The following is a 13495-nucleotide window of genomic DNA, read 5'->3' as shown; positions in this document are numbered from 1 at the left end:
TGCTAACAAAGCAATTGTTGATGTTTCTCCTAAAATAGACGCAAATGAGTAAGCTGTTGACATATATTACGAGTACTGTATAGAGTTTAATTGAAAATATTTATAGCAGTTCGTATAATTTGATCTTGGCAGAAATATTTGAGATTGCACTTTGAGATTTCTGACTTTGATATTACAAATCTGAGCACAATTATCAAAATCTCTTTATAGGAGAAACATGAGATATTTTTCTCAGGAGAAGCAGGATTTGCAGCATCAGTTCCATTGAGAAGAAACTCTAGAGATATAAAAGAGATCTCCTTTATGATTTTTCTTTCCCATGAGGCGTTTCCAATTCAAACGTGGTGTTTTGTTCTTGTACCTTATAAGCAGCCCAGGCTATGTTACAGCTAGTTTAGAGCGTGTTTTGTAGGACTGTATTGTCCTATATATTATAACTCCTATATTTATGTTGCCATATCATTGTTATTGCTCCTGACCTTTGAGACATTATCATCAGCTTTAATTCCGTGCTGCAGAAACAGGCTCTTCCAGCTGTCAGACGTGTGCTTTATTTAGCACTTTGCGTCGTCGGCCGGTCAGAGTTTCCCTTGTGGGGCCCCTTGACGCTCACACACAGACAACGAGTCACACAGTCTTTCCCAAACACACACACACACCCTGTACAGCCCAGAGCCGGCGCTGCAGCAGAGCGGCAGAGAGCGAAAAGAACCGGGAAACTGCTGTACTGGCTGGAGAGGGAGGGAGACGGAGAGAGAAAGAGAAACCCTCGGGTAAGGAAGAGCGACAGAGTAAAGCTTGCGTGATTGGCGAGAGGTTTAGCACGTGCTGCTTTCACCGCATTAATTGGCTTCTTGCGGCACCTTGACCGCTGTCACTGCCTGCCAAATCTGATGAGATCCATGATCAGACAGCTGAGACGGGAAGACACAGGAATGCGGACAACCCTGAGGTGACACTCGGTGTGTTTTCTTTTCTCCATCTCATCCTCTATGGCTACTCCACCCATTCTTTCAGGAACACCACTGAATTAATCAGAGCTGTGCGCACTAAGAGGATCAATAGCGGTGTTTGACAGGAGTGAAGCGTTTACTCTTTTTTGGGAGGGCAAACAATATTTCCAGGGCTTACTGAGGACAACAAAGCCCATCGGAACGAATCGGACCCGTCATCCGTCTCTCCATGGCATCTGGGCTGTTTGCACCAGGAATATTTTGGAGAAGGGACGGCATGCATCTCCGGGTTTTCTTGGGGAAGCATCTCCGACGTCCAAATGAAGCATTTTCCTTAAACAGTTATTAATGTCGAGACTTCAGGATGAGGATGTACCACAGTGAGTTTCAAATCCCACACAAACGGCAGCGGAAGGACCCTCGTTCTGCTCTTTGTTTGTTATTTTTGCTCTACTACTATGGAACAACCCCTTAACCCTTGAGACTGTTTTTCGGTGTAACATGCTTGCCATTTTGTTGCCTTAAAATTTAATTTACGCACACTGTCAACATTTATAAATGGATGAAGTGTCTTCTCGAGACTCTTCTATGGAATAGCACACACCGCCACTAAGAAGATGTAATCTCCATTGCTCCGGGCGGACTTCTTGTTTCTGAGATGCTTGGAGCACGTTTCAGTGGAGACATGTAAGCAGGGTGTATTATGGCTATCCCGAGGCCGGCATAAGAGTTATTTATTTCTGAGAGAGAGGAGCCAACCCGAACCACACCTTTGCTTAAATGAAGACCGGCCGCAGTTACACAGGAAGGGAGAAAAAAATGATGCACGTCAACAATTTCCCGTTCCGAAGGCATTCCTGGATATGGTGAGTGGTAAAAAATGGCTTGGAAAATGGAAACGGGACAGTTAGTGTAATGTAGTGGCCAACAGTGACGTCCGGCCTAGGAAAATTGACATCTTCACCCTTCATTCAAGTATTATTAGAAAGATTTTGTAAGCAAATTGCACAGTTGTGCTTGGAGCAAATTGTTTCATTTGTGATAACGCAATGAGACATGACAAATTGTGCAACATAATTTCTTCCCAGGCTGTGAAATTATGAACAAATGCAACTAAATAATAACTGATTATGTCGTAGTCAGTGCATTTTTTTTAGCTGTAGATTGCCTTTTTTTTGCCAAATGGTTTTGTCAGATAAATACCTCAATCAAGTTTAGTGTTTTGTTTCTCCCTCATATTTTAAATATTTCCTCATATTTTAATGGTTTAATTGAACTTGTAGGGTCATTAAAAACAAATCTCCCCTCCAGACATCACTTTTGGCCACTACTATATGTGTAGTTGTGTTTCATGACACTAGAGGCAGTTGGTAGGTCAAGCCTGTTTTACACACCAAAACATTGAGGTTGCACATATTTGCCTGTGGATTTGTCTTAATCTTAAGGTAAATGTCATCGGGTGTCAGCGTAGTATGAGCAAAGGTGCTGATGGAAAGCCATACTTTGGGTATTGTGGTTGTTTATATTTTCATTTTGTTTAAAGGGGTGGTTGATTATGATTTCACTTTTTTAACTTTAGTTAGTGTGTAATGCTGCTGTTTGAACATAAACAACATCTGCAAAGTTGCGATGCTCAAAGTTCAATGCAAAGGGAGATATTTTCTTTTAAAGAATTCGCTGTTTAAGAACTACAAAAAACGGCTGGTAGGAACTACAACACGGTTCTTCTCGGGTTAGCGAAACCCCAAACCCTGCCCCCGTTACTGACAATCCTCATTTTGGCTGCGTGAGATTCTCCAGCTTTGTTGTTGTTGAGCAACCGAAGCGCGAGCTGTTAAAGCTCCACCCTCTTCTGGAAAGGGGGCCGGGAGCAGCAGCTCATTTGCATTTAAAGGGATACACACAAAAACTGAGTGTTTTTGCTCACACCCAAATAGGGCCAAATTTGACAAGCTATAATAAATGATCTGTGGGGTATTTTGAGCTGAAACTTCACAGACACATTCTGGAGACTCCAGAGACTTATATTACATCTTGTGAAAGGGGCATTAGGTCATTAATAAGATTATATTTGTTTTCCTTGGCTTTAAATGACAGAAAACTGGCCAATGCTTCTATTACAATGGCTGAAGGAGTGAGCAAATTTGACATCTTTATCTCTTTTAACAAACATAATCAGTCTCTTGGTCATAGAAACACTATCGTAGATATTTTATTTTGCTTTTGGGGGGCAAATGAGAATGCAAAAATGATATTTGTTGTAGTTTCTGTTCACCACTATAGAAGTTTACCCAAATATGATGACTTCCACTTCTAAGAACTGTTGTCTGTTAGAATCTCTGTAAAGGTCAATATCCGCTTAAGTCGTGATGTAAGGAATACTGTTTCCGGGTCCGGGACCACATTTCCATTGAGAATACTATTTCAACCGGTGTTTATGAGAACTGTTTATTCATATCACACATTTAAGCTAAGTGTTTAAAAAGTTGTGATGTGAACTACAGTCTCCCGGACACCAATATTTTAACGAGAAGATTCGGTATGGGGATAAAGGTTATTTTTTTGCTAGTATTACAGCACAGCATGAGTGTATATTAGCTTTTGGCACCCAGGAAATTAGGCCTTTGCTACACAAACGTCATGTGACTGTTTATTTTCGCTCTCCACGTTGGGTGTTTTCCATGTTATGTGTGCAACCACAGCCTTTTTTTAGTGACCGCAGGCCTCGTGTGTTCACCAGCCAGCTTTTGAAGCCCGTCAACACCCGAATATGAACAGCAGGCTCTGGTGTGGAAGGGCCGAAAAACAAAACAGTGCAAAAACAGTGGCACAGTGAATCAGACGTGACAGCGGCGGGCTTTGGGTATAATGTCTTGCTTCTCTCTAGGGCTCTGCGGCATCTATAATGGCATCGCTCTGACATGCTGCTTTGCGATGGTGATAAATGAGGTAACAGAAACGTTGAACAGGGATTCAGTCCAACGGAGGTCCGTATTTCTAGTTTCATGTAGGAGTGTCACACTTTAGTTTCCTTAAGTCACAACTTAAACAGAGGCATCATAAAAGAAGCACTGCAGGGACTAGCACATGACGAATGACATTAAACAGACCTTTAGCGTTGGTTTAGTCCATGTACCAACAATGTTCCCTAAATATTTGGACAAGTAATTTGCATTTTTCTTTGCTATGATCAAATTACAGAGTTGCGAAAGCACCATATGATTTCTTTCAGACCCTACAGCAAGACAGTATTGTTCTGTGAGAACTGAAAGCACGTGTGGGTGTGTGTGTGTACGTTTGCTGCTTTAAACCGTCAAACTTTTACCTATTTTTTCACTTCCACCTACGCCATGCCGGTTATTTCAGAAGAGAGCAATGGTCCAGTGATCTGCCGTATGCTGTTCAGCTGGTGTTTCTGCATTGAGAAATGACAGGGTTGAGTTCAGATCAGCCTTTAAGGTTGTGTTTTATAGCCTTAAGACAGATCTCTTATCTCAGTTGTCTTCCCTAAGGCTTTTCCATTGACGTTTCATGTGAAAACCAAACGTTTTCTGTGCAGTTCTGTATTTTACAGTAGTTAAAGCATTTGTCAGGTCAAGACATGTCAAAGCTCCCTGCTGGTAAGAACAACACAGTCTTATTGGAATGAACTTACACTCTTTACATTCACTGCTTGATTTGTTTTTTATATTATAGAAATGGACTACTAATGTTGTTTTAAGCAATGAGGAGCAAACATTAACGTACGTCACAAGCAGAACACGCCAAGATTATGCAAACAGTGTCCCAATTACAGAAACTGAACAATGACAAGCTTCATTTGCTTCTGTTTGCAAAACAGACAAGTGAGTTTGAACAAGTTTTCCTTGACTCACCAATAGAAGCTGAAGCTGTGGGTTCAAAGTAAGAAAGGCAATAGTGAGTGTATATATTATATTATATTATATTATATTATATTGCAGGTTACATCATTATGCTGCCAAGTTAGTGAGTGAGTCATTGAATCATTAATCAGTGATTCGTTCAAAAACAATGACTCATTCAGGCACAAAACAAATCGATGTCTTTGATAGAGTATTTTAATCATTCATTCAACTGATTGATTCTAAAACACTGATTCATTCAGTAATGAAACACATGCTATCGTGTCGTTTTAGAGATGAGTAACAGTTAATTCTGCCGTGGTTTTCTTTGAAACTACTTTTGCTGGCTATATTGTTTCTAACATGCAAGTTACTCAGTATTAATGGATTAAATAATTATTTACGATATATAAATTGCGTAAAAGCACACTCACTTAATAATTAATCAAATCATTATTTAATTTTATTTAGGGATGCACAATATATCGGCTACCATATCGGTATCAGCCGATATATGTTCATTTTTAATGTTATCGTTATCGGCCTGATAAGAAAGTTTGGCCGATATACAGTAATAAAGCCGATAAATGATGGATTATTTCCTTCAGCTGAGACACTTCAGGTGCAAAACTGTTCACCATGATGATTTTGAATTGCTTGAAATATGATTGAAATCACTTCAAAAAGGAAAATACAGTGCAACGTACAGCGCAAGTCTGTCATATAGACTACATAAAATTATGATGAGAACATTATAATTGTGTGTTTGAGACATGGCTTTTAATTGTGAGACTTTTGTTTTGTAGTCAGGCTCCTTTTAAAAATTATATAAAAAATTTGATTTAGATTTATCAGCCAATATATCGGTTATCGACTTTCAAATATAAAGAATTATCGGTTATCGGTATCAGCCAAAATTTTCATATCGGTGTATCCCTAACTTTATTTTATTTTATTTTATTTTATTTTATGCTGTTCTTTGTTATATGTTAAGTTATTTCCAGCTAAGAAGCTGGACTCCAAAATATCCAAATAATGTGAAATATCATATGCATCAAGTGCCTGAACTGTAGTAATGTAGAAATGAATTTAGTTTTGAGTTTTGTAGAGGGAGGGATTTTAATGGAATTCTATGGCTGAATAATTGAGAGCATACCGAACGTCTGCGGACAATGAAAGAATTTTAAACATTTTATCACTGCTGTGTGATAAGCCTAAAATCACATAATCCCAGTCTTTCTTTTGGAAACACGCTCACACATTTCATGTTTGCATTTAACTCTTATTGAACCGTTCCCTTGCTTCTCTACGGAGTGGTTTCGTGGATGATTGAAATATCGTTTTTTTTTCTTTTTTTTCTTCCAAGTACTTTTCAGGAAATATTGAGGCAGTTACATGCCATCAGATGAATTGTGGGTGTTATGTTGTGAATTCAGTGGAATTGATCTACTCAGCTGTGCTCTGAATAGTTTAAAAAGGACAGGGCTTGTCAGCATGCTTCACCTTATTCCGCTTGGTTTCACATGATTGTGCTCATCCATTCTTCATGCATGTGCCACGTAAGCTTGTTTGAATGACCTTTGCATATGCTTTTGTGCCATCACTAATTGGAAAAATCAATTACTGCACAAAAGCAACGCAGCAAAATAATGAAGGATTAACCAGCACTGAGCTTAGAGTGCGTTTGAGAGACATTCGGTAATGGACTTACAGTTTACGACACCTACAGTCAATCTTATGCAAAAATGCATATGCGAAATGCATTGAAATTGTCCAGTTGCACATACTTAGCTTGCGTTCTTCTGTTACTGTCGCAGCGATTCTGCTCAAGAGGGCGATAGAGTGATTAGCTTTCTAATTCAGAATTAAGATTTAGTGTTTTAGTCCGATAAAATTTGACAGACTTTATTAATATGCAGTGCCTTGTGACTCATTCTGTACATAGTGCTCAGGACTGCGTAACTGTAAAATTTCTCAGTTCATCTGTTTAGGAATCACTCATAGAGCAACATGCCACCCATTAGTTGCATCTGCACTATTGTAGTAGCTTTATAATGGTTTGTTTCACACTGTGATATTTACTGCATGCTGTCTGCCAAAGCTCCCTGAGCGCCGTCCCTGGAGCGTGTGCCACACTAGATAACAAATAACCCACACACACAGACGCTGCACACCAGAGACTGCTTTACACTCCTCCATGATCGTCTTTCTGTCTCTTTGTGCCTTTAAACGTCATCACATGCTAAAAACAGGGAACCTTATGATATAAAATTGTCTACTTAAAGCAGAAAATTCGTTCACACCACTTAAAAAGAGCCAGAATGACACTAGGCCGTATATCCAAGAATAATGGTTCCCAAACATTTTAGAGTAACATCCTTCTGTGTACCTCCTCTCTTCCACTTGGACTGCAGTCACACCTTTTCCGGTCCTCTTCATTTAGGGGTCACACTTGGCTCCATCACGGTCAAAAGTGACTGAAGCCTTGAAATGTGACTTTTTTGTTTTTTAAGGAAAACCAATGTAATATATTTTTGTTCAATAATATTTTTTGATTATTATTTCAAATTTTGAGGGTATTTAATGATACTATGCAATATTTATAACATTTTTACTAGCTATTTTCCCCCATTGAAAATAATACACACATTTTTTTCTAATATATTTTCAATTAAAGCAGTATTCCATGTTAAAATAGAGACAAGGCATTTAAAACCCATTTTTTTAAAGGTGGGAGTAAAAAAAAGAAAAACTTGCGTAATGCTGTGGTGTAACCAATAGATTCCTGAATATCTCTATATAAAAAGGCTTATAAATTCTCTAGTGGTTTTTAGACATAAATACTTATTTTTATCAAGTTGTGGATTTGGATTTATACTTAAACTACTTTTTGTCAAGGTTTAGATTGTTTTGGTTTGAAATGTTGATTTGAAGTGTCAGTTTTTGCATTGATTTTACTACAGTCAAATCTGAACACAGAGGAGGACATTTTGTTACACATAACATCAAAATTCGACAAAAATGTAACAAAAATGAACAGGTATGTTTTATCACAGCTTAATAAATCTGATTTCAACCTCTTATTTGAGTCTTTTGGCTCAATTTTACCATCTTGTTACAACCACACCGGTTCATTTGTGTGTGTATAATAGTGTGTTGTGTGGGTGTAACTGAGTGTGTGTTTGAGTGGGTGTGTATGTGGCTGAATTATTGATTTTATTTCACACATTTGCAAAAAACTTGCTCTGTGTTGTAGTAGCGCTACTTCATATATATGTGTGTGTGTGTGTGTGTGTGTGTGTGTTTTTCCCGACCCTTTAACATCATGTCCATGAATCATGTCCAAGTCATCCCATTGTGATGAAGCAAAAAATTTTTAAATTTCAAAACGTCAAAATTTTCGGTCATTTTTGACCGAAGAGGACCAGAGGGTTAAGGGACAATATTTGCCCCCTAAATTGATTTTCCAGTGTGTTTTTTTTACCTTTATAAATACCTTACCAATGATGGTAAAAACGAAGTAACACTTTTAAATATTAAACTAAAACTGCCAGTAGGGGGCGGCAGAGTGAGTCATTCATTCATTCCATAATGATGCAAGTGGCTGTATGAGTCATTGAATCATTGACTCTCACGATTTGTTCAAATCTGCAGAATCATTCACGAAACGTGTTTCAGTTCTGTTGTGGCTTTTGTTGGAACTATTACTTAATAAAGTGTTTTAAAATATACATCACTTAATATTACCCTTTTGTTTGTTGAACTGTTGTGTAATAATCAATGTCACATTTGCGATCGTGTGGATATTTGGGAACAACCGCATTCTGGCTCATAATTATATTATCAAAATTAAAAACAAGAACTCACACATGGTATGTTTTTGTTTCAAAGAGAGTTTGAGTCCTAAAGGTGCAGTGTGTACATTTTAGGAGGATCTATTGACAGAAATGGGATATAATATACATAACTAGGACTTTTTAAAGCAAATAACATTGGCATTTAGCTATGTATGTGTCCAAAACATTTCATATTACATAATGCACTTCTCAAGTGACGTTTTTCAGGTGTTAGTCGACCCTGAGGATAAGACGTAATAATCGTACAGCGGACAGGATGCACTCTTCTGTGCTATAAAAAGACGTGGCAGTGTTGCTTGTGACGTCTGGAAATCTTCCCAGGCTTACCCCTGAGACAGGGCATCCCTGGGACGTCCCGTATGTACGCACACCCACTGCTAAGGGGAGGTCAGTGACATCACAAAGGTATGGTTTGATGGGATTAGCATTAGCGTGATGCACTTCCAACAGGAAAATGACTAAACCCATTACATCAGCCATGTGCTAATGCTACAGACATAAACGCGAGCCGCTCTCCATGTCTGCTGTGCTGCGAATAATGTAAGGATTAGACCGAAGGAAAGACCCTCCGAAGACTTACTGCCAGAGCTGTTTTGAATTTGACAATGCAAACGAAGGTGACCGGAGGCTGGCACAGTTCAGATGCATGTACGCATCCATGTGTCCATATTTATGGATAATTTGTTGAAAAGTCCTGTTGAAAAATTGTTCCCTTGCTTGTACTCATTCAAGTCATCTTAGAGCTTTAAAAGTCACTGTCTCTTAAAATCATAGCATTTTCCCTACAGAATTCTGTTCCCATCTACCTTTTATTTAGTTATACCTTTATATTTACATTATTATGTAATAATATAATGTACACAGTATAATATATAAATAGTCATTTTTTAATTCTATTATAATATATATAGAGAGAAAGATACATACACAATATAATATAGTCATTTTTTAATAATATTATATATACAGTACTGGTCAGAAGTTTGAAAAAATACAGTAAAAACAGTGAAATATTTTTACAATTTAAAAGAACTGTTTTCTATGTGAATATATTTACTTCCTGTGATCAAAGCTGAATTTTCAGCATCATTACTTCAGTCTTCAGTGTCACATGATCCTTCAGAAATTATTCTAACATGCTGATTTGCTGCTCAAGAAACATTTAATGATTATTATCAATGTTGAAAACAGTTGCGCTGCTTCATATTTTTCTGGAAACTTATTTTTTCCCCCCAGGATTCTTTTATGAATAGAAAGTTCAAAAGAACAGCATTTATTTTCAGCAATTTATTTAATGCATTTGTTTCAGAATTTATTTAATGTGCCTTTTATAATTGTAATAATATTTCACTATTTTTACTGTATTTTTGATCAAATAAATGCAGCTTTGTTGAGCAGAAGAGACTCTTTCAGAAACATTAAAACATTTACAAATTTTTGACCGCTGCTATATATATATATATATATATTTATATATAATTTATGTATTATACATTTGATATATTTTATATATATGTATATATAATTATTTATTATTTATTTTTCACAATCTTTAAATACACAAAACTTTCAGCCTGATTCAGTGAATCAGTCTTTTTGAACAATTCATTAAAGAGTCATTTGCTCATGATCACACTGAACATGCTGTATATTTGTTTTTGCAACTCAATAGAAAGACATGTTTGCATTTCATCATTTTCCAGCACTTTAAAAAAAAAAATTATCTCATCAAATTCAGCTTGGGTAAAACATGATTTCATTGTGTGCTGAAGAGCTGTGTAAAAGACTCTGTCCTGTATGTAGAAAATGACCTCAGCTCTGTTTATTCTTGTGGTTTATTTGCAGCAGTGCACCAACTGTAAAATCAAATGTAAACTAAAGAAACACCAGTGCAGTATGGGGGAATAGTTAGTGGAGTAACGTACGCTCTAAAAAAAAAAAAAAAGAAAGAAAGAAAATTTGTTTATACATTTATTAGTAAAGAGGCAATTTACTTTTTCTAACAAATAACTGCTTCAATTTAGTAATCTTAGAAGGGCAAATAAAAGTCTGACAGGGTGCTTGATCACCTGAATGATGTGCTGTACCTTTACAAAGACTCTTTTGCTCTTGATTAAACCCTGCGTCTGTTCATATTTTCACTGAGGCTTTTTTTGGCCCATAATTGCTCGTATTTCCCCTTGAGATTTGAGGATCTTGTTTCTTGATTGGTACAGAGGTTGCGGACATAAATGCACAAGCTTTCAGGCCCTTGGGGAACTTTGCAATAGTTTCCAGCTGGGAATGTTGTTTTAAGAAACATGTTCCCAGATGTAAACAAATCACAGGAAATGTTGGTGGTAGAAGGGGAGTCGCGTGGAGGTTTAATTTGTCATGTAGCATTTTTTTGCAGCACCAATAACATATGCACGAACTGATATGCACACCTTGAATGCAAGTGCAATATGCATTTATGTAAATTTCGATCAGCAAGTGTTGCGCATGACTGCGTGTGTTGGAAACGTGTTTACTGCCCTGTTATCTGTGACGCGGTTGAGTGTATTTAAGGGGATGAGGTGGCTTAACCTTCTTTTGTTCTCGTTTAGTCCTCCATCCAGGCACAGGTGGTCTTCTCTCCAGAATATGTCCTCTCATCTCATTTGGACTTCAAAGAATGTTTTTCTTTTAAATACCCTCCGTCTGTCTTTGTTTCATGTTTCACATTATTTATTTTGTCCCTGAAATAGCTGGTGCCTGACGTTAAGCTCAGTTCCTCATTGTCTGTATATGGAAACACTTTGAAAATAAACTTACAGCTGATGGTAATGCTAACCTGCGCAACTTTTTAAAGGGTCCTATTCTGTACTAGGATCCTAGTCTTGACTACATCACAATATTACTCATTTAAATAATCCCCGCCCAAAACAAAGGGGCGGGGCCTGGTTGAGTTAGTTAGTAGTGTGTTGAAACTGGCGGTTATGGTAAGGGGCGGGACATTTCCCAAACATGCTGGAAGCGCTTGACCAATCACAACGCACTGCTCCAGCTGACCAATCAGAGCACTTTGTGCTTTTCAGAAGGAGGGGCTTCATAGAGTCAGGAACTAAACAGAGCGTTACTGACAGACTGGGAAGAGAGGAGCTGAACAATGGAGAATATGAGGAAAAATAATGTGTAAATAATAAACCTATTCTAGTAGACTCTCTCCAAAAAAATCAAGACTTTGAAAAAGGGCGTAATAGGTCACCTTTAAACGAAACAGGGTTATTAAAGGGATAGTTCACCCCAAAATGAAAATTATCCCATGATTTACTCACCATCAAGCAAACATAGGTGCATATGACTATCTTCTTTCAGACGAACACAATCGGAGATATATTAAAAAATATCCTAGCTCTTCCAAACTTTATAATGGTAGTGATTTTAAAGCCCCAAAAAATACATCCATCCATTATCAAAATAATCCATACGGCTCCAGGGGGTTAATAAAGGCCTTCTGAAGTGAAGCGATGGGTTTTTGTGAGAAAAATATCCATATTTAAAACTTTATTAACTATAATAACTAGCTTCCAGCAAACGGCCAAGCTTTATAATGGTAGTGAATGGGGGGCGAGATTTTGAGGCCCAAAAAAAATGCATCCATCCATCATAAAAATAATCCATACGGCTCCAGGGGGTTAATAAATGCCTTCTGAAGTGAAGTGATGGTATTTTGTAAGAAAAATATCCATATTTAAAACTTGTTTTTGTTTTGCTCTATCCTCTGCGCTTCCACGTTCGTCAGTGTGTCGGGTCAGAGGTCACTCTTCCACCACAAATCAATACGTACAGTCGTCTGCCGGAAGCTAGTTATTATAGTTTATGAAGTTTTAAATATGGATATTTTTCTTACAAAAACCCATCACTTCACTTCAGAAGGCCTTTATTAACCCCCTGGAGTCGAATGGTTTATTTTTATGATGGATGGATGCACTTTTTTGGACTTCAAAATCTCGCCCCCCATTTACTACCATTATAAAGCTTGGGAGAGCCAGGATATTTTTAAATATATCTCAGATTGTATTCGTCTGAAAGAATATAGTCATATACACCTAGGATGGCTTAAGGGTGAGTAATTTTTGGGTGAACTAACCCTTTAATATCCTGCTCGGATCGCTGTCGAAAAGGGCCCGTTACACTAAATTGTACCTGAAAAAATGGCAACTTCAGTGAGCAGATCTGAGCTGTCGGCGCTGCGCTTGCCAAACGGGTCCGGGAGATGCGACAGCGCAGAGGGAGCGAAAGCTCGGTCTCCTGTGGAGAGGATCATTAAAGCAGCGAGACGGAGTGAGACAGAAGTCCAGACGCTGAAGCTGGCAGAACTCTCTCATCCCAGGTGATCGGCCACATGGCACTCACTAATTAAACCTGCCGTTAGAATGAAACGTATCCCTCTTATTACAGGGCGCCACCGACATGCTTCCGGCATGAGTGGCGTCTGTCTTCACCGCATTGCTCTAATGAGTAGAGCATCTTGGGTAAATGCAAAGACAAACCGACAGCCTTTGATGGCAAATAAGGCTTAGCAGACTTCAGGGAAAATGAAGGAGTGATATTTAACCCTATAAAGCCTGCTGTATCATATTTGATATTTAAATTTCTAAGGCTTCTGAATGATCAACATAATCAAAACTTTGCTGAAAAACCTGTCGGCTTTTGAGGAAGCTTTATTTGTTCGTGTCTTAATCATCATTGTATTACATTGCATTATATGTTTTAAAACTACAAAGCTTTGATCATAAAACTAAGACAAGGCATTTAACCCTCTGGTGCTCTTCGCATGTCGGTCAAAAATGACCTTTTT

General features: G+C 37.9%; 1 protein-coding gene across 9 annotated transcripts in view; it reads left to right on the top strand.

Annotated features, from left to right (window-relative positions):
* Positions 1-13495, top strand: part of LOC127520485 (cAMP-specific 3',5'-cyclic phosphodiesterase 4D) — a 210458-nt gene that overhangs the window by 123682 nt on the left and 73281 nt on the right. For 2 of the 9 annotated variants that reach the window (XM_051908631.1, XM_051908627.1), the window contains exon 1: positions 660-1819. The exons of the other annotated variants lie outside the window; for them this stretch is intronic. In XM_051908631.1, coding sequence (XP_051764591.1) covers positions 1734-1819 — 86 coding nt within the window. In that variant the 5' untranslated portion in view covers positions 660-1733. Of the gene's footprint in view, positions 1-659; positions 1820-13495 lie in introns of those variants that run through there. 9 annotated transcript variants of the gene reach the window in all.

This window comes from Ctenopharyngodon idella, chromosome 10 (assembly GCF_019924925.1).
Source record: "Ctenopharyngodon idella isolate HZGC_01 chromosome 10, HZGC01, whole genome shotgun sequence".
In the NCBI taxonomy this organism is placed as follows: domain Eukaryota; kingdom Metazoa; phylum Chordata; class Actinopteri; order Cypriniformes; family Xenocyprididae; genus Ctenopharyngodon; species Ctenopharyngodon idella.
This window is presented reverse-complemented; position numbering and strand designations above follow the sequence as displayed.